Below are 26,631 nucleotides of genomic sequence, written 5' to 3'. Positions count from 1 at the left end.
CATTGTTTGTTTAGTTTGAAAAAGAGAAGACGGAGAGGGGACTTGGTAGCAGCTTTGAAGTACCTAGAAGGGTGGTCCAAGGAGGAGCGAGAAAAGTTATTCTCCTCAATCTCTGATGATAGGACAAGAATCAATAGGCTTAAATTGCAGCAAGATAGGTCAAGGTTGGACATCAAGACAACTTCCTAACTGTCAGGGTGGTTAATTACTGGAATAAATTGCCTAGTGAAGTTGTAGAATCTCCATCATTGGAAATATTTCAGAGAAGATTGGATAGGCATCTGTTCAGGATGATCTAGATGCCACGTGGTCTGGCTGTGAGGTCAGGGATTTGGACTTGATGACCTCGCAAGGTCCCTTCCAGTTCTAGTCTTCTGTTGGCAGATTGTTACTGGTATCAGTGAAAATTGGGATTCAGTTTGCTCAATGCACGGCAGATTATTTGAGAGTAAATCACACAAGCAGTAAAAGATTATATAAGATGTCTTCCTATTCAGCCTCAATTCCCTGAACATAAACACTCATGCTGGCCTTACACAGAATCCCAATTGACATACAAAGCAGGTATAGCTACCAGTTCTAGGTGGAAATGATTTCTTTTCTCTTCCCATTTGCAGACACTTGATCTGTCAAATATCCCCCAAAGCAAGGTCTTGGTTACCATGAGGCTCTCTGGGTCAAAAGTCCTATAGAAGTTCCTCATAGCAGGATGTTGGAAATTCTGAGACCCTGTTTTACAAATGTCACGGACCTCTTCAGATGTTAGTTGGAGGAACTAACAACTGACTAGCTAGCTAACTGCTTAACATTTATTAAACTTCTTGTTCTCAGAGTAGTCACATATCCCAGAAATATGCCCTCTGAGCGTTCCATTACTGTTTTTTACATTAATATTTTAGAAGGGACTTTGAAAGGAAGAGAAACCAAAGATCAGTTGATGTTTACCTGCTCATTAATCATTCACTTGAGCTCTTAGTGTAGTGCCATTCTAAAGGGTCCTTTTAATCAAGATCATCCTGTACCAAGCTCACTGAGCCTGTGTCTTCTGCATGTTTTCTTTTGTGAGTTGGCCATTAGCTAGTATATTTAATCACACACTCATTAGTCAATTCTCGTGCTCTCAGTAAATTTCCACACCAACTATATGATGCTAAGAGAACCATGCTCTCAAAATCCTCGAGCAAATTCAGACATACCAATTCATTTACATCATATTGATTCACACCAGTAATATCAATACATAAAAATAAGCTGGCAGTGTCCCAACACTAATCACCATATTTTCTGAGTGCTGGGATCAGTGCATATTATACTTAAAATATGAACACTATATTTTTCATTATATGCAGCACTTCAATGACAGCACATTTTAAGGTTATCTAAACAGTTAAGAACGTAAGAATGGCCATACTATGTCAGACAAAAGGTCCATTTGGACTAGTATCCTGTTTTCTGACAGTGGCCAATGACAGATGTGCCAGAGGGAGTGAACAGAACAGGTAATCATCAAGTAATCCCTCTTCTGCCATTCATTTCCAGCCTTGGACAGAGGCCAGGGACATCATTCTTACCCGTCCTGGCTAATAAGTATTGATGGACCTAACCTCCATGAATTTATCTAGTTCTTTTTTGAACTCTGTTAAAGTCTGGACCTGACAACATCCTCTGGCAAGAAGTTCCACAGGTTGACTGTGTTCTGTTGGAGAAAAACTTCCTTTTGTTTGTTTTAAACCTGCTACCTATTAATTTCATATGGTGATCCCTAGTTCTTATGTTATGGGAACAAGTAAATAACCTTTTCTTATTTACTTTCTCCATATCTGTCATGATTTTTCAGACTTTTATCATATTCCCCCTTACTCTTCTCTTTTCTAATCTGAAAAATCCCAGTCTTTTTCATCTTTTTTCACATGGTACCTATTCCAAACCCCTAATAATTTTGTTGTCCTTTTCTGAACCTTTGCCAATGGTAATAAAAGAAATTCAAAACAGATAATAAACCTCCATTTTCAGTTGCTAGTGAAGGTCAGCATTTTTATCTTTCAGCCTGTACAAGAGTGAAATATATTTGGTACATTTCAGCAAAACAGGTTATCAATTTTTGAGAATAAAGGCAGAGTTGGAAGATACACATTTTCTGAAATTAAAAAGCATAAATAAATTGTGTCATTGTTTTTAAGGTGATTAGCTCTGAGGTGTGTTTAGGGTAGAAACTGACATTTGACAAGAATACCTATGAAAGAAGATTGCTTTTCAGTGGCCTGGTGTAAATCTAATTGTATTTGGCCAAGATGTGAGGGTTTGAAACTTGGATTTTGCCTGCCTGCGGTAGTTTTATGAAAAATTTAGCTCTTTTTTAGCAACTTTATTTCAATGGTGTAAATGAAAGAGGGCTGTGCAGTGTTTCTGTGAGTAGGTAATTTGGGATCATGATAAAAGCATGTATTGAGTCCTGCCTTATAAAGTGGAAGAGAGTTTGGTGCGGGCAATTCTGGTAGATGCTGATAGCTAAAGCATAGCAATGCTGTTCACTTAGCTATACACAGAAATGCCTTACGCTGCAGGGCTTAGTTTGCCAAATAAGACAGCTTTTGAGCCCACTTCTGTCACCAGACCCTGTAGTTTGCAAAATAAATAAATTGTTCAGTAACAGAGAGGTTGCTGTGTTAATCTGTATTCTAACAAAACAAAACAAAACAGCAGTCATTTAGCACTTTAAAGATGAACAAAATGATTTATTAGGTGATGAGCTTTGTGGGATAGACCCACTTCTTCAGATCTAAGAATGGATCTGTCCTGCAAAAGCTCATCACCTAATAAATCATTTTGTTAGTTTTAAAAGTGCTACATGACTGCTGTTTTGTTTTGTTAAATTACTCAGTGTTAAGGTTGGGTTTTAGTTGTACAGGAGTCATGATATTCAAAGTGAATTTCCAAAAAACGCTACATTATTTGCTTGCATGTGTGCCTTTATTAAAAGATTACACAATAATAAAACAGTGAGATATACTAGTTTGCAAATCATACCTTAAAATGGAAAAAAGTGATTTCTTCGCTAATCCTCCTCCAATTGTTTTTATAAATTAGTTGAATTGAATATTTTTTTAAATTATATATACATATATGAACATTCCTTGTTATTCTATATGTCATTTTAAAGTGTGACAAAAGAACATGCTGAAATTGTGTGGGTGGGAACGTTAACTATAATTTAAGTCACCCATCCCATAACACTAGCATAAAGGCCCATAGCTCCTCTAACATACATGGGGGTAGTGTCAGAGAGGTAGCTGTGTTAGTCTGTATCTTCATGAAAGCTAAAAAGCATTGCTGTAGTACCTTAAAAACTAACAATATAATTTATTAGATGATGAGCTTTTGTGGAACAGATCCACTTCCTCAGATCTGGAGAATCCTAATATCTGATAACTGAGGCAAAGAGAATTTAAAAGAAAGATAGAAAAAAATGAAATAAATACTGACAAATCAGGTAGATAGGACAATCATAGAATCATAGAATACTAGGACTGGAAGGGACCTTGAGAGGTCATCAAGTCCAACCCCTGCTCTCATGAGAGCAATGTGGGGAGAGGGAAAGGGGAAGAGACAATGTTTCTGTAAGTGTGTGTTAAGTGGTCTGCCTGGGGTCACTGTGAATATCAAAGGTGGGGAAATTGTCCTTGTAATGAGTAAGGTAATTGATATCTTTGCTGAGTCCAAGGTAAAATTATCAAATTTGAGAATAAATTCTAATCTGGTATTAAAGTCTCTTTGCCTTCGTATGCACACCATTAAGTCTTGGATACTATGATCTGTTAAACTGAAACACTCACTTACAGGTTTGCATATATGCTGATTCCTAATGTCTGATTTGTGTCCATTCATTCTTTGGAGAAGTGTTTGTTAAGTTTGTCCAATGTACATAGCAGAGGGGCATTGCTGGCACATGATGGCATATAGCACATTAGTGGAAGTGCAGCAATATGAAACCCGATCGTGTAACTGACTTGGTTAGGTCCAGTGATGGTGTCTCCCATGTAAATATGTGGACAAGAGTTGGCAAGAGGGTTTGTTGAAAGGAAAAGTTCCAGGATTAGTATTTCTGTGGTGTGGCATGTGCTTGCTAGTGAGAATTTTCCTGAAGTTGGGTGGCTGCTTTTATGAAAGAACAGGTCTATCACCCAGGGTCTGTGAGAAAGCACACAAACAAAGAGACTTTAATAGCAGATTACATCTGAATTGGAATTCATTCTCAAGTTTCATACTTATTACGTCAGACTCAACAAAGCTATCAGTTAGCTTACACATTACAGGGACACTAACAGTGACTCCAGGCAGACCACTTAAGACACTTACAGAAACTTTTTTTTTCTTCCTCCTTCCCCCCTTCCTTCTGTCCTATCTAGCTGATTCATCAGTTTTTATTTTTTTTTATTTTAAGTTCTCTTCCTCTGAGTTATTAGGATTCTCCAGATCTGAAGAAGTGGGTCTTTCCCATGAAAGCTCATCATCTAATAAATTATTATGTTACTCTTTAAGATGCTAGAGGACTGCTTTTTTTATTCTGTGTACATTGGTATAGCTCCCTTGAAAAGTTAGAGGATTCAGCTGCTTTTTACAGCATATAAGGAACTTGAACCTATGCTTTTTTTTTTAAAAACTTTTACACTGAAAAGGATTATTGTTGTTTGAAAACTAACAGTACCTGCATGCACCTTAGTGGTCATTGTTCCTGTGTGTGAATGTAGAGTAGATAGATGGCCTAACAGTTGTTCCATCTGCCTTTCTGTTTCATAGGCATTTGGGGCTGGATCTAGTTCCTCGGAAGGACTTTGAGGTGGTGGATTCAGATCAGATCAGCGTCTCAGATCTTTATAAAATGGTAAGAAACCTCAGGTGAAGTCCATTGTGCATAAGCATGGAGAAGAAATTTTTCTTTCCTTATTTATGTTGCTCTTTTTGTTTATTGTTTCCAACATTACTAATTATTGGTTGGTGAGGAAGAACGGGAGGGATTAGTGCTAGTCCTTGACTGGTGCTGTGAAAAGTGGTATTTCTGTGTGTATAGGTACCAAGTTTGTGTGTGCTCTGGGTCTGCACCATCCACAGGGAAGAATTAGGTGCTCAGAACCTGTCAGCAGCCACACTCCCCACTATGTTTCCTCTCCCCAGTGCCTCTTGCCCACCCACTGATCTACCCCTTACCCTCCCTCCCAGTGTGTCCTGCTGCTGCAAAGCAGCTGTTTTGCAACATTCAGAAGCTTCAGAGGAAGGAGTGAAGATGCCACATGCTTTGGGGAGGGGACAGAAGGAGGAGGGATGGGGAAGGGGCAGAGGTGGAGGGGGATAGATCAACCCCCCAGCTAGAATAGAAATCAGTACCTGTGTCTGTGTTTGTTACACATCATTCTATAAAGCCTCCAGCATTGCAGTCTCATTATTTTCAGTCAACTTGATTTAAAATGAAAAATCGGGTAAATGGTGATGTCAGGGGTTCTTTCTGAGGATCATTTATAATAAGTGTTTTACTCTGTGTGATCACTAGGAGTGGTATATATGTACCACAGTATGCTTGGGTTATCAACTTGTACTTTTCAATGGGAAAAGAGGTCTTCTCTATGTGATTTTACTACACTAGTTGTGTTAATTTGATTCTTTCCCTTTATTGATTCACAGACTACATTTTAGTGTATATTTGGCATTTCTTTTCTCTCTTTAACTCATTGCTTATAATGGTAGTTACTGTCTTTGTTTTTATTACTCTGACTTCTTGTTTGTTAAAACAACTTCTCTTGTTCAAATGACATAGTTTTCTACAAATTTTATAAAATGGAGAGAAAGGGTCTGGGAAGGAAAAGAATGTTGACTAGCTCTGTTAAAATACAAATGGAGTGTGCAGATCAGTCCTGGAGAATCATTGATAATTTGTCATTGGTTTCATAACCCATCTCGTGTCTTAAGTACAATTTCAGCTGAGCTGGAGTTTAGTCTGTTTGCTTGGCACATTCCTCTAGGAGCCAGTGAAAAAAGCAGTCGGGTATGTCTATACTGCAGTGCAGGCATAATTTCTAGTTCTGGTAGACGTATCCATGCCAGTTCTTACTGATCTAACATGCTAAAAATTGCGTGGTAGCCACAACTGGTAGCTAGCCATCCCAAGTACATCTCTCCTAGGGTTTCAGATGGTTTGTACTTTGGGCAGCTACCATGGATATGAAAATTACTTCTCCTGTTATATACCACAACATTCGAGGAGCTCCTGATTTTAAGGTTTTTTAGGACTTTATGAAATGAGAGACCAAGCAATCATTTGTAGCTTTAGCAATAACATTAGAATCCAACAGTCTCTGCCATTCAAGTCAGTGTTTCAGAACCAGCAGAAATCCCATCCTCTCATTTTGTGTTATTTTTATTCATGTGTGCTTCAGCTATTATGTAGAGAGCTCTGCTTTGTTCATGCTGTGGCTTTAAGACCTGCAAATGTTTTGTCTGGTGAGGAAGTATGACAGTGTCTGTCATAACACCCAGTTTGTTAGATTCTCCTTCACAAGTTGTTGTTTTTCTCACTGTAATCTCCATATACCAGGTAGAAGTTTCCAAATGCTGTACTGACTGATGACAACATAGTCTGACTGGAAAGAAGATTCACCTCTCAAGCATTCTATGAGTAAATAAACTAATTCTGGAGCATGGAGTATCTCTTGAATTTGTGCATATGTCTCGTACATTCAGGAGAGCTACTGTTTGAAGAAAATGCAAATTTCTGTTTTTTTCTGTTCACAAACGTGCATGGTGATGTTATCATGGATTTGGTGACATATCAGCGGCCAGTTTTTTTTTAATGAGGAGCTCACATTAAAATATCTCTTTGCCTGGGCAAGATGATGCATATTACAGGTACTTGACCTCACTGGTTATGAGGGACTATGACGTATATTAATTTAAACAAAACTTCTTCATCATGAACAAAATTGAAGATGGAGGCACTATCACATAACCAATTACTGTGTATTTCACCCGAAATGCTTCCTGATCAGAGACTTTTCTCATGAGAGGTTGCTTAGAGAAGAAATAGATTTCATTTTCTGTCTGGGAGCTTTACAATCAGTAATTTCTCAGCACAGACAAAAAGGATTTTTTTCGAGAGATTTCCTCATCCCCCAAGAAGAAAGGAGACTGGAGGCCCATACCAGATCTTAAAACAAATGGATATCTTCATCTACTATTGGAGGTTTAGAATGATCACCTTCTGGGATCTTTTCACTGGACAAGAACAAATCACTCACAGCTCTCAATTTAAAGTACTCTTTATTTCCACAGACATTTACTCTGCATGCTGGATATTCCTGTGATTCACCATAGGCCTAGATTATCGGCAATTGAGAATGCTATTCATAGGCCTCCTAGTGCCATTGAGATTATGCATGAAGATACCATCAGTAGTGGCAGCTAACTTCTTTTGTCATGGCTTGTCAGCGTAGTTCTTTCTCAATGATTGGTTGTTCAAGGGGGAAATCATATAAAAAAAAACGGCAAAATCTTTTCCTTCCTTCACCTCTACCACTTTTAAGTGCCCCCAAGTAAATGCAAAAAGTCTGTTTTTGTTCCCATGCAGACTGTGGTCTTTACTGGAGTGACCTTAGCCTCAGCATCTGCCAAAGCATGTATACCGAGTTCTGAACAATCTCATTACTTAGCTACAGCTGACCCGTAGGTGACAGTTTAGTCATATCAGATCTTCCTACGTCACATGGTTGTGTGTACTTATGCAACACCTTTTCTGAGAGCTTGTCTTCTAATCTCTATAAGCTTGTGTAGTACCCAGAGGCACTGAGACCTCATCTGGGGTGAGTGAAGTCTCTGCTGTACAGCCTTGGCTGAGAGCCAGCTGGCCTTTAACTCATGTGGTAGGGTGCAGGGCTTTAGACCTGATGCTCTCAGGTTCTGTCCCTGGGGCCGGCAACCCAGGTCTGTCAGCATCACACTTGGTTATGGACCATTTAAGCCAGCGCAGTCTGTGCAAACTGATGCTATTCTCTTGCAGAGTCCTGGCTTCTCTCTCATGGTGGGAGGACAGAAAGATGGCATGCACAGGTGTTCCCTTCATCCTCTACCACTCAGAGAGAGACTGATTAGAGATGCCACGTTTTTACGGTGGGTGCCATTCTGGATGAACATGTATCTGGACCCACCAAAAATCCCAATTGCACATAAACCTTCTGGAGCTACTTGAAGTATACCAAGCCTGCGAGTGATTCCTACCATTTATACAGGCTTTGCATGTTCAAGTCATATCAGGCAGCATGGCAACAACTTGCTGTGTCAACTAACAAGTGGGATCAAATGTCCATTCCTCTCTGAAGTTGGCTTGTTCACCATCAGATCACTTTGTCAGTCATGCACCTTTCAGCAGACATTTCTTCAGATACCATTAATAGGAGCAATGCAACCTTGCAATACATAGAGAAGCTTGTAACAGCGCAGATTCCCATTTTGGGAGCTCTTTCCATCTCAGGAAAACAAGAAATACCTGAGCGCAGGGTCATGACTCCAGAGGGGACATATTTCTAGTTCAGTAGTCAGGACAATTCATGTATTCTTTTTCACCCATCCCACCGTTTCCTCAAGACCTGAGGAAGGTCAAAGAAAGTGCTCTATCTTATCTGTACTACTCCTCAGAGTGGTGTAAGCAGTTCTAGTTCCTGAGTTCTTGCACCTCAATATTTAGCTCCTCTCTGACCTTCTGGAAAAAGGCAAGATTGCAACTCAGGCCAGGTCTCAACAGAGATTAGTGGCATAATTATGGCAAAATAGTTATGATGGCATAATTCTAGTACCTAGATACAGTCCACAACTGTGGAAGCTTTTCCCTTTGCTGTAGGAACATCATGTCCTTAAGTGACATTAGCAATATTGATGGAAGCAGTTTTCCATTGACGTAGCTGTATTTACATCAGGATATTGTCAGAATGGTTTTGATGCCCATGTATGTGGATTTTCACGCTGTTGAGTGTTGTAGCAGTGTCGACTTAATTTTTAAGTGTCTGCCAGATCAGTGTTCCCTGGGAGCTCAAAGCTTGGATAGCTGCCCATGAGAGACTCAGATGCCACACAGCTGATTAGCAGAGTGCCAACAGCCTCTCACAGCCAGCAGCATGTGTTTTTATTGGTGGTGCTCATCCACATGTGCCTTGGTGCACATAGCAAAATATATTCCGCACATGGATGGAAAAAATCAGAGGGACTATTGGACTAGACCTCAGCATTTCTCTGTCTAGCGGCATAACATTTGCATGGATGACAGACAGAAAAGTCATGCTCAGACACAGTACAAACCACCCTTAGCTGTATAAGAAAAGATTCCATGAGGAAATAGTACACAGCAAGATAGTAAAGATTTTCTGTGTAATGTCATTTGTTGTCCAGTATCACCCCCCTACCCCCAAAAGAAAAACCAAAGAACAAAACCAAGAAAGAAATGAAAAGATACTAATATCCCTACTATTCTGGGTTGCCTCTTCTTTCTGAAAGTGTGAGGACTATTTCTTAGCTCCTTATGATGTATACTTAGCAATTAGTAGTGCCTTTCACCCTCTGGTGGAAAGCCATTCAGTTTTTGCTCATTCTACAATACTGCTTCTAAAGGGACAGAGTCTTTCCCCCTGTTACTGAAACCTACCCTCTTATGGGATATCAACCAAACAATTTCTTAATAAAGACTTTCCACATAAATTTTGGGTTGTGCCATCCTTTGTTACTAGTTAATGGCAGCCCGTCTCCCACAAAATGTGAGGACTCACTTGACCAGAAACCAGGCTGCGTACATGGCTTCACTTCAAGATGTCCCTCTTCTAGGGATCTGTGGAGCAGTCTTTTTGAACCATTATGCCCTTGTGCAATCTTCTACTGCTTAAGCAGAGCAGTCTTTCCACGAGTGATAGAACAGATACAGACCAACCTACCTTCATCAACAAATAATGTTCGTAAGTCACCTTGAGTAGATACACATAGATACCACCACTCACAGAAGAAAGGTTACATACTTTGCACAATAACTGGAGTTCTTTGAGGTATGTAATTCTTGAGATAGGGGATTCTATTATCCATCCTCCTTCCCCTCTACTGCAGAGCCTTGATCTATAGCTATTCACAATAGAAAAGAAAGAAAAGAAGCAGTCAGTCCACCCTGCTAGCAGAAATCTTCCAATCTTGGGCACATGGAGTGCATGCAAACTTCCAGTAGAGTATAGACAGAGAACTTAAGGTCTCAGATAAATTCCAGTATTTGTAATTGTTTTCATTTTCATTTCCTCTCATATCAGAATCACTTTGTCTTAGGCTTTGTGCATTCTGTTCCTTCAGATTTCTGATTGTGAAACTGAACAATATGACGTAGACTTGAACAGAAGTAGTCTCAAATTGATGTTTTTTTAGGAAAAACAAATTAACGTTCCCGTATGAAGATATGCGTGATATTTTAAAAAGTGGTTTAAGGTGGAAAGTGTTCGCTAGTATGTACGTTGTTTTTAACTTGTAAAATTGTAGGAAAATGTATTTTGTATTTTGTGTTAAACTATTTCACAGGGCTTCCTGTAAATCAGCTTTCAGTTGAAATTGCTGCTCGATTTAACCTACATCAGTCAGTAGTACAGGCCCAGCAGTAGCAGTGGGACACTTTTATTTAGCAAGAATCGGCACAGGAAAGAAACAGAACACACGTATTTGGCACTGTTTGCAGATCTCTAGAAGGGTTTAAATCTAGCCTCTAAACGCTCCTTTAGCTTTCCTCTAGATTAATTGATTGCTTTTTATGCATAATTTGGAAATACCTCCAGGGTGAGTACTATAGATGGGCAAAAAGCAAAGCTCCTGATCAAGTTTTTACCAGGACTCAGCTGTTTGACTTTAAATTAAACTATTTTCTTTTTTTAAATTAAGGTGAGTAATATGTTAGTATTTCTTACAGTAGTTTTGAAGAGATACGACATTAGGGAATTATGTTTCAAGTTTCTTGCCCATTAACTAATTTCTGCTTTCCGTTGCTTTGATTTATTCAAACAGAACATTAAGACTCACAGGAAGAGGTCATGTTACATGAAGGGAAATTTGGACTGATCTGTAGTACCTTTCTTCCTTTTTAAAAATATACTACCAGGGCTTGCCCCTTTGTGGCAGTTACAAAACCAGGACCATGCTGGCAGATCCAGCCCCGGGGACGCAGATGGGGCCAGGGGAACCCTGGCAGTCCGATGGCCACCAGCAGTCCGGGATGCAGAGCCCTACCGGCAGCTGCAGCCACGGGGACTGGGCCAGGGGAAGACCAGCAGCTTCAGCCCCAGGGACCCATGGAACCCCAGCAGCCCAGGGACCAGGAGCCGGCTGGCACGTGGAGCTCTGCCGGCAGCTCTAGCCCTGGGGACCCGGCCGTGGTGGGATAAATGGATGGACAGATGCCTCTCCTTTTATAATAATGTCAATTATTCTCTATGGCATAAGTGGAGAGAGACTAAATCAATTTGGAAATGGGTTTGCAATTGATGTGAAAACAGCAGATTACGTAGAGAGTTCAGAGAGACTTGAGCATGGCAGCTTTTATACAGAACTGAAAACCTCTCTAAGTTTTTTAAAAATTATTTGTAAGTATATGATAGAAATTAAAAAGCCTAGTGTACACTGAAAATTCCCTCCAGTATAAAGCATTTTGACTTTGCATGAAAGTAGACACTGTGTGGATATTCATCCCCTGCAATACTATTATCTGGAGCTTTGTAAATGCTCCGAGAAAGGTTAAAAACATCGTCTTTGCCTCCATCACATCTGCAAAATAAGACTAAAAATGTGCTATAAAAAGGAGACTCTGATAGGAATATCCTGCGCCAAATCTAGCCATCTTCCACTTCTTGTCATATTTTGCAGCCCATCTGGAAAATGTTATATGTACTGTCAAAACAAAAAAGTAGTCCAGTGACTGCTTTTTTGTTTTGATAGTATATAGACTACCAGGCCAGTCTCTCTGTTATTATATGTACTGTTGTGATCTGCGAGGGTAAGGGAGGGGAGAGACTTTTGACAACTGAGTAAAACTATATTTAGCATGTAGGTAGGAACAGCAGTAGTCAAAAGCAAATTTTATGTGGTGTTTGATCTTTTTTGATGATTCCATAGTCATACCCCAAACTCCCTCTGGGCACAGAAGAGACTTCATCGCAGAAAATACTGGTTCCCTTTTGCTGGGTGTAGAGATGGAATGGGAGGTGGAGAGGAGAGGGAAAGGGAAAGAGAGACAAACAGTTCAGAGAACAAATTTTTAAACTCATTTAAAAATAAATAATAAATATATTTAATTATATCATTTTTCACAGCTGAAGGATGCATTGTGTAAAACCCGCACAAAATTTTAGGAAGGTGGTTCAAAAATAGTGACGTCTAAAATTAATAAACCATACTCTGATAGCCCTATTTGTCGTCATAATGTAGCTGTAAGCTATGATGAGTCATAAATAGTAGTGGGTGTGCATTAGTAGGCTAATGCTGCAATTTCTGGTGACTGAAGAAATCAAAAAAGTCTTGGGGTAGATCCAAAAAGGGACTTAGGCTAAGCACTGCAGTGCCTAAATTTTAGATACCTTCCATCTAATAGAGTCTACAACATTGAGTCATGCATACCTGTTCCCTGTATAACTCCTGGGGAGATTTAGGTACTTAACAATGGGATCCAAAAAGCATGATTTGTGTGGGGAGCTGTCTAAATAGCTTATATGAAATGCTGAAGAGAGTGGTATGACCTAAACCCAGCCTCTCGAAGTTAAGTGCCCAAGTCCAGGTTTGAGGGAAATACCTATGTTTGTTTGAAAATCACAGCTGTGAACCCTCTCTGGGAGTCAGGCACCTGAGTCACTCTCAGAAAAAGAAGGAGGTGGGGCTGCCAGTTTTTAGCCCAGTATTTAAAGCTTTCACCCAGGATTGGAAAAGGGAATTGAATTTAGGATTTTTATATGCTGAGTGAATGCCTTAACCACTGTGCTAAAGAGTTATTCTTACCCTTTCTGTGGCCCAGTGAATGTTTAATTATTTGTACCAAGTAGAGTGCCTTCTACAGGATTGCTTGAGAGAGATCTAGCCTAGACTATCCCAGAGTGGGGATTTGACCTTTGATTTCCCACGTTCATTGGGAGTCTGCTAACCATTGAACCAAAATTTGTAAAGTGGACGCAATATTACTACTACCACCTCGTCTTCTAGAAGGGTCTTGTGTGGCACCTGATTCATTAGTCAGCCTCTTAGAATGACTACCAGATAGAACTCACAAGTGAGATAGGAGAATGAATGTCTAGTTTAAGGATTCCATTGGACACAGGATGGACATAACAGGACATGCCTAGTGGTAGATTTAAAAATACCTAAAATGCCAGTAGAAACATTGGTGCCTAAATTCCTTCATGGGTTTCACCTCTTGTGCCTCTTTCTGCATCTGAGGCATGCAGCATGCCATACTCATTTGCACTTTTTTGTAAGTTGCCATATCCTATCAGATCATCCATACAGCGACCCATTGGTTGAGCTGTGTTCTTCCTCAAAGTTACACGAGTCTTATATTTGTAACACTGTTGTCTCTTTGCCCTGTTGCATGGTATTTAGAGTACATATATTTTATCAGGAAATAACAATAAAAGTCCCATCTCCTGGCCCAAGGATTAATGCCTGTCACTTGTAGTGGGCAAGCACACGTTACATCTGTATTCGTTTTGTATGACTATTAGGGCAGCCCAAAGTAGTGTGACAAGATGAGACAGACTTCCAAAAATCATCAGACTTGCAGATTATTACCGCTTCCTATTTCTCCATATAGGAACTAATTACATAGCAAAGAATGACCTTGAGCAAATCACTGTGGAGTATGTGACTCTGAGAAGGAAGATCAAGGAATATGGAGCACAAGTGGTGTTCTCGTCCATTCTCCCTGTTGAAGGAAGGGGTGCAGGTAGAGACAATCGAATCATGGAAGGAAATGCGTGGTTGCGCAGGTGGTTTCAGAGAGAGGAATTTGGTTTCTTCAACCATGGGATTCTGTTTCAGGAACTAGCATTGCTAGAAGGAGATGGTCTCCACCTAATGAAGAGAGGAAAGAGCATCTTTGCAGGCAGGCTTGCAAACCTTATGAGGAGGGCTTTAAACTAGGCTTGTTTGTGGAGGATGGTGACACAAGCCTTGAGGTAAGTGGGAAAGCAGGAAGAAACAACAAAGGAGGACCCCAGTTCAAAAGGAGAAAGTAGGCCAACCAGCTAATTATCTAAGGTGTTTGTGCACAAATGCAAGAAACCTGGGAAACAGGAAGAATTAGAGGCCTTGGCACAGTCAAAGTATGAGGTGATTGGAATATTGGAGACTTAGAGGGATGACTCGCATAACTGAAACACTGTCATGGGAGGGTATAAACTGTTCAGGAAGGACAGGCAGGGGGGGAAAGGAGAAGGAGTTGTGATGTATGTGAGAGAGCAGTATGATTGTTCAGAGCTCCAGTACATGGAGGGAGAAAAGCCAGTCGAGAATCTTTGGGTTAAGCTTAGAGGCGGAAGCAACAGAGGTGATGTTGTGCTTGGTGTCTGCTATAGTCCACCAGATCAGGTAGATGAAATAAACAAGGATTTCTTCAGACAACTAATAGAAGCTTCCAAATCACAGGCTGTGGTTCTTATGGGAGACTTTAATCACCTGGCCATTTGTTGGGAGACCAGTACAGAAGCACATAATGCAGAAAGTTTTTGGAACATATTGGGGATAACTGAAGGAACCAACCAGGGGCCATGCACAGCTTGACCCATTGCTTGCAAATGGGTAAGAACTAAGAGGAGAAATAGAAGTGGGTGGCAACCTGGGCTGCAGCGATCATGAGATGGTAGATTTCAGGATTCTGCCGAAAGGAAGAACGGTGATCAGTAAAACAGACCCTTTATTTCAGAAGCGCAAACTTTGACTCCCTGAGAGAACCAATGGGCAGGATCCCCTGGGAAGCTAGTATGTAGGGGAAAGGCGTTCAAGAGAACTGGCAGTATTTTGAAGAAGTGTTTATGAAAGCACAGGCACAGACCATCCTGATGCACAGTACGAAAAACAAATATGTTTGGCAACCAGCTTGGCTTACCAAGGAAACCCTTGGTGAGATTAAACTCAAAAAGGATGCACATAAGAAGAGGAACCTTGAATAAATGATGAAGGAGGGGTATAACTATATTGCAGGAAAATACCAGTGAGTAATCAGGAAAGCAAAAGCACAATTGGAACTGCAGCTATTGAGTAATGTGAAAGGCAACAAGAAGGGTTTCTGCAGGCATGTTAACAGGTGATGTGGGAGAGGCTGAAGTACTCAATGCTTTTTTTGCCTCAGCCTTCACAGATAAGGTCAGGTCCTAGACTATGGCAGTAGGCAATGTAGTATGGGAAGGAGGTTGGCAGCCCTCAGAGGATAACGAACAGGTTAAGAGCTATTTAGGAAAGCTAGATGCACACAAACCATGGGTCTGGATTTTTTGCATCCAAGGGTACTGAGAGAAATGGCAGATGTCATTGCAGAGCCTTTGGCAATTATCTTTGAAAACTTGTGGCAATCAGAAGTCCTAGATGATTGGGAAAAGGCAAATGGAGTGTGCCCATCTTTAAAAAATGAAGGAATGACAGTCCAGGGAAATTTAGATCAGTCAACCTTACCTTAGTCCCTGGAAAAATTATGGAGGGCGTCCTCAAGGAATCCGTTTCGAAGTACTTGGAAGAGGGGAAAGTGATCAAGAGTAATCAACATGGATTTACCAAGGGCAAGTTGTGCCTGACAAATCTGATTAGCTTCTGTGATGAGGTAACTGGCTCTGTGGACATGGGGGAAATCAATGGATGGTGATAGACCTTGACTTTAGCAAAGCTTTTGGCAGTTTCCCACAATACTCTTGCCCATAAATTAAGGAAGTATAGATTGGATATAGGGACTGAAAGGTGGATAGAAAGCTGGCTAGATGGTCAGGCCCAACAGGTAGTGATCAATGGCTCTATGTCTGGTTGGTGGTCAGTTTCAAGTAGGGTGCCCTGAGGATCGGTTCTAGGGCTGGTATTGTTCAACATCTTTATTAATGAACTGGATGAAGGGATGGATTGCACCTTCATCAGATTTGCGGATGACAATAACAGGTGGACAGGTAGATACATAGGAGTGTAGGGATAGGGTCCAGAGTGACCTAGGTAAATTGGAGGATTGGGCCAAAAGAAGTCTGATGAGGTTCAGAAAGGACAAGTGCAGTCCTGCACTTGGGACCGAAGAATCCGAAGCATTGTTACAGGCTGGGGACTGACTGGCTAAGTAGCCATGCAGCAGAAAAGAACCTGGGGATTACAGTGGATGAGAGGCTGGATAAGAGTCAACTACATGCCCTTGTAGCCAAGAAGGCTAATGCGTATTGGGGTGCATTAGGAGGAGCATTTCCAGCAGATCTAGAAAAGTTATTTTATTCCCCTCTATTTGGCACTGGTAAGGCTGCATCTGGAGTACTGCATCAAGTTCTGGGCCTCCCAGTATAGAAAGGATGTGGATGCATTGGAGAGAGTCCTGTGGAGGATAATGAAAATGATCAGGAGGCTGACCTATGAGGAGAGGCTGAGGGACTTGGGCTTCCTTAGTTTGTAGAAGAGAAGACTGAGGGGGGATTTGATAGCAGCTGTCAGCTTCCTGGGTGGGGGCTCTAAAGAGGATGGAGAGAGACTGTTCTCAGTAGTGATGAATGGCAGAACAAGAAGCAATGATCTGAAGTTACAGAAGGAGAGGTATAGATTGGATATTAGGAAAAACTATTTCACCAGAAGGGAGATGAAGCACTGGAATGCTTTACCTCAAGCAGTGGTAGAATCTCCATCCCTAGAGGTTTTTAAGTCCTGGCTTGACAAAGTCCTGGCTGGGATGATTTAGTTGGGGTTGATCCTGCTTTGGGCAGGGGGCTTGACTCGATGACCTCCTGAGGTCCCTTCCAGCCCTAGGATTCTGTATATCAGTGCAGCATTGAAGCATCAAAAGCACAGACTGTGGTGAAATCTGGTCTCCTGGCCAGTCAAAGATGCAAAAAGGATATTCATCCCATTACTGCTAAAATGCTAATTCAGTGACTTCCAAATGTATAATGGCATTTCTTTGTAAAGCTCTTTCTTCTGTGTACATCATCTCACCCCAAAATAAAATGGCCTTTTTCATCCGTTTTCTATTTTTTTTCCCTTAGAGTCTGTTGCTGAAGCTCTTGGTTTATTAGATTTCTGTTAGTGCAGCTGCTTCCATGGTGACAGCAAATTGTCAGGTCCTACTAGAGAGTGTGTTCAAGTGTGTCAGAACAACAAGCTCTTTGTCATGTTTGAAAAGGATAGGGTAAGAAGAAAGGGATAAGAGCTTAAATTACTGTGTTAGCCAGGTTGACAAAATATTTCATTTTGTAAATATTAACGTTTAAATGAATGTAGAAAATAAGGTATGGAAAAATCATTAACAAGTTATTAAAAACAAACCTCTGAAACTTCAGTTTAGATTAATATTTAACTCTCTTGTCTGGGCTATTAAAGAAGCTCAGTCAGAGACTTACTATTCATTTTTTTATGCTAATACTACCTTTAGCATGAAAGACTAAAAAACAGGATCATCTCATTTACAATTTTAGAGATGTTGCTTTTACTGCACGTTTCTGTACAGATGTTGATTATCTGAAATTAGTGAAAAAGTCTTCAAATGATTCCTGGAATTTCATTTTATATCACATAGTCCAGATCTGTGCAAAAATTGAATATGGAAATTGTCAAATAAAATTTTCATCTTTCAAAGTTTCCATCTTTGTGGATGATTAAACAACTGCTTCTGTCCTTAGGATAACATATAGTAGATGTCAAGTATCGGAGGGGTAGCCGTGTTAGTCTGGATCTGTAACAGCAACGAAGGGTCCTGTGGCACCTTATAGACTAACAGAAAACTATTTCAGATTTGGCGACGACATATACCTTCAAATCAGTGGCACAGCTATGGGTACCCACATGGCCCCTCAATATGCCAATATTTTCATGGCTGACCTGGAACAGCACTTCCTTAGCTCTCGTCCACTAACATCCCGTCTCTACTTATGCTACATTGATGATATCTTCATCATCTGGACCCATGGGAAGGAGACTCTGGAGGAATTCCACCAGGACTTCAACAACTTTCACCCCAACATCAACCTCAGCCTGGAGCAGTCCACACAGGAGATCCACTTCCTGGACACCACGGTGCTAATACACGATGGCCACATCAATGCCACCCTGTATTGTAAACCTACTGACCGCTACTCCTACCTTCATGCCTCCAGCTTCCATCCCAGACACACCACACGATCCATTGTCTACAGCCAAGCACTAAGATATAACCGCATTTGCTCCAACCCCTCCGACAGAGACAAACACCTACAGGATCTCTACCAAGCATTCTTGAAACTGCAATACCCACCGGAGGAAGTGAAAAAACAGATCAACAGGGCCAGACGTGTGCCACGAATCCTCTTACTACAGGACAAGCCCAAGAGAGAAACCAACAGAACACCACTAGCCATCACCTACAGTCCTCAGCTAAAACTGCTACAGCACATCATCAGGGATTTACAATCCATCCTGGACAATGATCCTCCACTTTCACAGGCCTTGGGAGGCAGACCAGTCCTTGCCCACAGACAACCTGCCAACCTGAAGCAAATCCTAACCAGCAACTATACACCGCACCACAGTTACTCTAACTCAGGGACCCATCCATGCACCAAACCTCGTTGCCAGCTCTGCCCACATATCTACACCAGCAACACCATTACAGGACCTAACCAGATCAGCCACACCATCGTGGGTTCATTCAGCTGCACATCTACCAATATAATTTATGTCATCATGTGCCAGCAATGCTCCTCTGCTATATACATCGGACAAACTGGACAGTCTCTACGTAACGCGCACAAATCAGATATCAGAAATGGCAATATACAAAAACCCATAGGAGAGCACTTCAACCTCCGAGGCCATACAGTAGCAGACTTTAAAGTAGCTATCCTACAGCAAAGAAATTTCAGGACCAGACTCCAAAGAGAAATTTCTGAGCTACAATTCATCTGCAAATTCGATGCCCTCAGCTCAGGATTAAACAAAGACTGCAAATGGCTGGCTAAATACAGAAGTAGCTTTCCCTCCCTTGGTGTTCACACCTCCAGATCAACTGCTGGTAGTAAGCCTCACCCTTGCTGACTGAGCTAACCTTTTTATCCCCACCGTTGCTCTGGCTTATTTATACCTGGCCCTGCAGATTTCCAAGACCAGCATCTGATGAAGTGAGTCTGTGCTCACGAAAGCTCATGCTCAAAACTTTTCTGTTAGTCTGTAAGGTGCCACAGGACCCTTCGTTGCTGATATAGTAGATGGACATTAATAATAGTAGGAGGTACTGCTGCATATTTGGATACCTTAAATTACCTAATGTTAAAAAGGGGGCCATTTTAAATTAAATATAATTTCAAATGCTCTCAATCTTGTGAGGGACTTTTACATGCGAAGTTAAGACAATACCATCCCTAAATTACCTTGGTTATGTGTAAAGAGGATGTCAGAGAAGCAGAGTGATCTCTGTGTATGTCTTAATGAATAGAAGAAAATTTGAATATATTATGTCAGAGCTGTAGCTGTTAGTCTGTAACTTCACACATAATAAGCTGTCCTGGGACACCTTAGAGACTAACAAATTCGTTAGGCCATGAACGTTCATGGGTAAAACCCACTTCATCAGACAGTTCTGGAGTGGACATACAGAATCCAGGGTTTATATAGCAGGGATCAAGGGGTGGGGTAGGAAAAGGAAACTACCTAATAGTCCTTGTATTGACAAGTAACTTCATTCCCCCTCTTTCCCTGCTCCCACTCTCTGCTATATAAATCATGGATTCTGTATTTCTACTCCAAGTTCATCTGATGGAGTGGTTTTACCCACGAAAGCTCATAACCTAATATATTTGTTAATCTGTAAAGTGCCACTGTTATTTGTTGTTTGCTTGTTATTTGTTAAAATACTGTGAACTTTATCATAAACAGGCAAGACATTTTTAAAATAAGCATCTAAAGAAAGAACTGGGTGGGGATTTGAGGTCCAAAATACCACGGTCGCTGTTAGGAAACTATTTTAGACTCCAAATCCTGATCCCGTTGTTTGTTTAGGTGCTGATCTCAGAAATGTCTAGTATGTTTATGATACAGGACACAGTAACAAATTAGAGGACTATATAGAAGATAGTACAGACAAGGGTGATTTTAAAGTTGGAAATTATTTTTTAAAAAATGTGTTCCAGAGCTCTATAAGGCAAATGCAATTGTTTCTCAAACAATAACCAACTGATGTTTTTGTTCTTTCTTTTGCTCCACAGCATTTATCAAGTAGGCACAGTGTACAGCAAAGCACAACACAGGTAAGATGGCTGCAAAACACCATCATATCATCTTTTTGTCTTTGAAGTCTGTGATTTTGTATCTGAATTTAAAGAAATAATGCCAGTCTCTCACTGACTAATATGTATATAAAGCCTTTAATCCAAAGATCTCAAAGCATCATTCATTCTTCCCTATGTTCCTTCCCCAGCCTATGTCTAAGCCTCCTTTTACTCACCTCAAGCTGCTGCTCTTACCAGGGCTTCTGTTATGGAGACAATACAAGTAATACAAGTATCTGTGTCTCTCTCCTCTTCATCTGCATTATCCTTTCCTCTAAAAGGCTATCTTTTAATTAGTCTCACTGCCACCTATTTCCTACTTGGTCACAGAATCTCTGGACTCAGAATGGTACTTCTCAAAAATTTAGAGTTTTAAGGGTCTGAGAACTGTAACAGGCATAGTAGGCTAAGCACCTTCTTGTACCTTGATTTATTGTGAAATTCAGAGAATTTTTACATTTACATTATAAATAAGCAGTCCTGTGGCACATAGGGGCTACGTCTACACGTGCACGCTACATTGAAATAGCTTATTTCGGTGTAGTGACATCGTAATAGTCTATTTCGATGAATAGCATCTACATGTCCTCCAGGGCTGGCAACGTCGACGTTCAGCATCGACGTTGGGCAGCACCACATCAAAATAGGTGCTGCGAGGGAACGTCTACATGCCAAAGTAGCACACATCGAAATAAGGGTGCCAGGAACAGCTGCAGACAGGGTCACAGGGCGGACTCAACAGCAAGCCGTTCCTTTAAAGGGCCCCTTCCAGACACACTTGCACTAAACAGCACAAGATCCACAGAGCCGACAACTAGTTGCAGACCCTGTGCATGCAGCATGGATCCCCAGCTGCAGCAGCAGCAGCAGCAGCCAGAAGCCCTGGGCTACGGGCTGCTGTACACGGTGACCATAGAGCCCCGCAGGGGCTGGAGAGAGAGCGTCTCTCAACTCCTCAGCTGATGGCCGCCATGGAGGACCCCGCTATTTCGATGTTGCAGGACGCGGATTGTCTACACGTTCCCTACTTCAACGTTGAACGTCGAAGTAGGGCGCTATTCCCAACCCCTCATGGGGTTAGTGACTTCGACGTCTCGCTGCCTAACGTCGAAGTTAGTGCCGCTACTTCGAAGTAGCGTGCACGTGTAGACGCGGCCAGGGTGTGTCTACGCACCAAAGTTATTTCAGGATAAAGTCTGCTATTCCAAAATAATTTTGCGAACATCTACACAATGCAACCGTTATTTCAAAATAATTTCAAAATAATGGACAGCTCATTTTGAATTTGGAAAGTCACATTCTACGAGGAATCGTACCTATTCTAAAATAGATACTTCAGAAAAGGGTCTGTCTAGACAGGATGGGGCTATTTTGAAAAAAAGATATAGTGCATCTAATGGCTCTAATCCAAAATAGGCTCTATTGTGTGTGGACACTCTTTTGAAATAGCTGAGTTGGACCTGCATCTGATGAAGTGAGTCTTTGCCCACGAAAGTGTATGCTCATACATTTCTGTTAGTCTATAAGGTGCCACAGGACCCCTTGTTGCTTTTGCAGATCCAGACTAACATGGCCACCCCTCTGATACATGAGTGCTATTTTGATACACATTTTGTGTGTAGACACACTATTTTAAAATAAGATATTCCAGAATATCTCTTCCAGAATAGCTTATTCCAAAATAACGCTGCTGTGTAAACAAACTTAGATACTTTATTGTGTCATGAACTTTTGTGGGTAAAACCCACTCCATTACATGGGAATTGGAATGAAAATTCAAGATTTATATAGCAGGGAGTCAAGCGGGTGGGTGGGGTGTGGTGGGAGGGAAGGAATTTATCTGCCACTATTAGGACCAATTGATTAAGCAAATTAGACTGAATCCTTCTCAGTCCTTTAAATATCAAAGGTGGGGAAATTGCCCTTGTAAGGCACAAGCCAGTTAAGATCTCTGTTCAGGCCAAGGTTGAAGGTGTTAAATTTGTAAAAGGATTCCAATTCAGATGTCTCCCTCTGTAATCTTGTGGTAAAGTTGTTTTGTAGGAGAGTGGCTACTTTTAAATGCATTATTGAATGTCCAGGGAGATTAAAATGATTACTTATACATTTGTCTGTAATCATTCCTGATGTAAGATTTATGTCCATTTATCCTCTGGAACAGAGACTGTCCGGTGTGTCCAGTATACATGGCAGAGGAGGTATTGGTGGCACTTGATGGCATATATCTTTGTGGATTTACATGTGGATGGTGTTGCTTGTATAGGTATGTGGACGGAGCTGGCAGTGGAGTTTGTTGAAGGGCTAGTGTTCTGGTGATGTTGTGTGTGGCTGCTGGTGAGTATATTTTTGTGGTTGGAAGGCTGTCTGTAGATAAGGACTTGGCCTGTCTCCCAGGGTCTGTGAGAGTGTGGATCATCAATGATGCACTGGAGAGGTTTAAGCTGGGAGCTGTAGGGGGTGACCATGGGTCTGTTGTTTTCCTTGTTGGGCCTGTCTTGAAGTAGGTGCTTCTGGGTACCTCTCTGGCTCTGTCAATTTCTTTTCTTACTTCCCTAGGTGGGTAGTTAAGTTTTAATAGTGCTTGACAAAGATCTTGTAGGTGGGATTGGGGTAGCTTCTGTTGTATTTTTGGGCTTGGCTATAGACAATGGATCTTGTCCTGGATGGAATGGTAGTATGTAGGTAAGAATAGCAGTCAGCAGGTTTCCGGTAGAGGGTGGTGTTTATGTGACCATCATTGATTTGATTTGTACTGTAGTGTAGGAAATGGGTCTCTTGTGTGGATTAGTCCAGGCTGAGGTTGATGGTGGGGCGGAAATTGTTGAAATCCCTGTGGAAGTTGTCAAGGGTCTCCTTACCATGGGTTCATATGATGATGTCATCAATGTAGCATAAATAGAGGGGGGTGCTAGGATATGGGAGCTGAAGAAACGTTTTTATAGGTCAGGCATAAAAGTGTTGGCATGTTGTGGGCCATACGGGTGCCCATAGCAGTGCCTTGAACTTGAAGTTATAAATTGTCCTCCAAATCAGAAATAGTTGTGAGTGAGGGTAAAGTCACATTTCTCAGCCACCAGACGTTTTGTGGCATCGTTGGCAATAATGTTGCTGACAGCTTGTAGCTTATCCTCAGTGGAATACTAGAGTAAAGAGCTTCTGCATCCATGGTGACCAGGATTATGTTTTCAGGAAGGTTACTGATGTTCTGTAGTTTCCTCAGGAAGTCAGTGGTTTCTTGGAGATAGCTAAGAACACTGCTAGCATAGGGTTTGAGGAGAGTGTCCACTTAGCAGGATAATTCTGATGAAAGGGTGCTGATGATGAGATGACCGATTTTCCATGTTTATGGATCTTGGGTAGAAGGTAGAATACTCCTGATCAGGGCTCTGTCTGGGTGGATTTGGTCCCCCGCTGTATCATGGAGTTTCTTGAGCAGATGTTTCTTTTGGTATTCCTCAGTGGGCTCAGAGGAAAGAAACTTGTAGAATGTGGTATTGGTGAATTGTCTTGTAATCTGACCTATTCATGATTTCTACATCACCCTCTTGGATTATAATGTCAGAGTTGTTTTTGAGGCTGTGGATAGCATTGCATTCTGCATGGCTGAGGTTATGTATTACATGATGATATTTGTTCACAATGTCAGCCTGACTTTAAAGATAAGGGAAATTTAGAAACTAAAATCTTAACATTATTACCTTTACAGAAAAACATTCCCAGATTATTCTGAATATAATTGACTCAAATCATTGTTGACCTGCATCTGAGGTTTTTTATTTATACCAGTGCAAAATATATATAAAATGCTGTTAATTCAGAATGGTTGTATTTTACATGCATTTCTCACTGTTATAAATGATGTAACTAGTATTGGGCTAAAATGTACATCCATCTAGGGATCTGGATTTTTTTTTGGTTACTCAAATATCAATAACAAAAGATACACCCCCAAAGCCTAAGCTTTCTCCTTAATTTTTTTTTTTAAGTTTCCAAACAGAGACCTTACTGTTTTAGATGCCAAATTCTCCAATCACATAGCAGGTCCCACATCTCATATATCCAGGATGGTTAAAGACCTGTAACTATTATAAAAACTCAGCAAGCAGCTGTCAACATTAAAACCTGCTAACAATGTGAATCAACAAGAAGAATTACATTTTATGAAATCAGGAGCACTGGCTGAGAAGCAAAATTGATGTAGTCTGTTGAATGGTTAGAGAAAGTGATTTCAGAGTGGTAGCACTACACATCTACTTATCTGTTTTCCCAAAACCACTACAATGAAAAACAAATATGTAAGTTTAAACTAGAAAAACTAAAAATATGCCTGCCATACGTTGCTGTAGCACCTACTTCAGGAGACTAAAGTTCTGCTCTACGGAGAAGGAAGAATAATGTCTCAGTTATGATTCTACCATGTGACTTATGTGTCTCTTATTTGTGAAGAAAATAATACATGTTTTTGATTTTTAAAAATCAGGTGGATACAATTCGTCAGCGTCATGGGGAAGCTTGCCGTATGCCAGTGCCTCACCATTTCTTTGTCAATCTAAAGAGCTTTACCTATAACACTATTGGAGAGGACACCGATGTCTTCTTCTCTTTATATGATGTTCGAGAGGGCAAGCAGATCAGGTAGGACAATGTCAATCCCAGGTGGGTTGGGCTCCATACTGCTGACTGCCCACTGATTGAGCACGGTGGATTCCAGAGTGCCAGTTGCTGCCTGGCCCAGCAGGGTTGGGCTCAGGGTCTGGGCTGCCACTTCCCACCCAGTTGGGTTGAAGTCTAGGCTGCTGCCTGCCCACAGTCTTGCAGAGTCAAGATCGGGGTCCAATCTGCAGTCCAGCCCCCTGAGCGTCAGGGTCCAGAGTCATGTTGGGATCAGAGTCAAGGGTCCCAACACAACAGAGGTTGGGGTCCTTGCTGCTTGCCCCATGCCCTTTCCACCACCACCTGGCCTCACTCTGTAGAGTGGTGAGTGTCTGGGTAGAGGGTTCTGTGTGAAGAATTAGCCAGCGGACACTGTGGTTCTCAACCTGCAATTCAGAAAACAATGATAAATATGTTGAGAAATGCTGTGACAAGTAACAATGCGCAGGGATTTCTCTGGCAGGGTAACAAGCCTTGTGGATACAGGAAAGGTGTAGATGTCATATATCTTGGCTTTAGTATTTCTCATGACATTTTCATAAACAAACTATGAAACTACAGTTGAGGCGGAGCTACTATAAGATCAGTGCATAATTAGTTGGAAAAACATTCCCAGAGAATAGTTATCGGAGGTTCACGGTCAATCTAGAGGGGCATATCATGTAGGTCTCACAGGGCCTGGTTCTGTTGGTCCTGGACCTGGTTCTGGTGAATATCTTTGTAAGTTATTAAAGTAATCACAGAGGGAGTACATTTATAAATGTTGTGAACAATAACAAACTGGGAGAAGTTGCAAATGCTTTGGATAGGATAGGATTAAAATTCAAAAAGATTTGGACAATATGGATAAACGCTCTGAAGTTAATAGAATGAAATTAAATGAGGAGAACTGTAAAGTTCTCCGTTTAGGAAGGCACAATCAATTGCACGCATATAAAATGGGTAATGTCTGCCTAGGAAGGAGTGTTTTGGAAAGGGATCCTGAGGGTCACAGTGGAGCACAGGCTCAATATGAGTTAATATTATAACACTGTTGCAAAAAAACCCAGACCTCATTCTAGAATGTGTGTGAGATATACAGGACACAAGAAGAAATTCTGTTCTATTCTTCACTAGTATGATCTCAGCTAGTATTGTGTCCAGTTCTGAGCACCATATTTCAGGAAAGATGTGGACAAATTGGAGGAAGTGATGAGGACGGCAATGAAATTGATTAAATGTCTAAATAACGTGACTTAGGGAAGATTGAAAATATTAGGTTTGTTTAGTCCTGAGAAAAGAATAGTGAAGGTAGACATGATGACAATCTTCAGGTACTTGAAAGATTATTATAAAATAAAAGATGATAAAATATTTTCCTTATCCACTGGGGACAAAACAAGAAACAATGGGCTTAAAGTGCAGCAAGGGATGTTTAGATTGGGTATTAGGAAAAACTTACTAACAGAGTAGTTAAGTGCTGGAATAAATTGCC

General features: G+C 41.0%; 1 protein-coding gene across 1 annotated transcript in view; it reads left to right on the top strand.

Moving 5' to 3' along the window:
* The window catches only part of DOCK3 (dedicator of cytokinesis 3), a 428,244-nt gene that overhangs the window by 159,083 nt on the left and 242,530 nt on the right, over positions 1-26,631 (top strand). The window contains exons 7-9 of the mRNA XM_075006205.1: positions 4,798-4,882; positions 20,442-20,483; positions 24,985-25,139. Of these exons, the coding sequence (XP_074862306.1) occupies positions 4,798-4,882; positions 20,442-20,483; positions 24,985-25,139 (282 nt within the window). The remainder of the gene's footprint in view (positions 1-4,797; positions 4,883-20,441; positions 20,484-24,984; positions 25,140-26,631) is intronic.

Source organism: Carettochelys insculpta, chromosome 11 (assembly GCF_033958435.1).
Source record: "Carettochelys insculpta isolate YL-2023 chromosome 11, ASM3395843v1, whole genome shotgun sequence".
In the NCBI taxonomy this organism is placed as follows: domain Eukaryota; kingdom Metazoa; phylum Chordata; order Testudines; family Carettochelyidae; genus Carettochelys; species Carettochelys insculpta.
The sequence above is the reverse complement of the archived record's forward strand: the minus strand, read 5'-3'. Positions and strand labels throughout refer to the sequence as shown.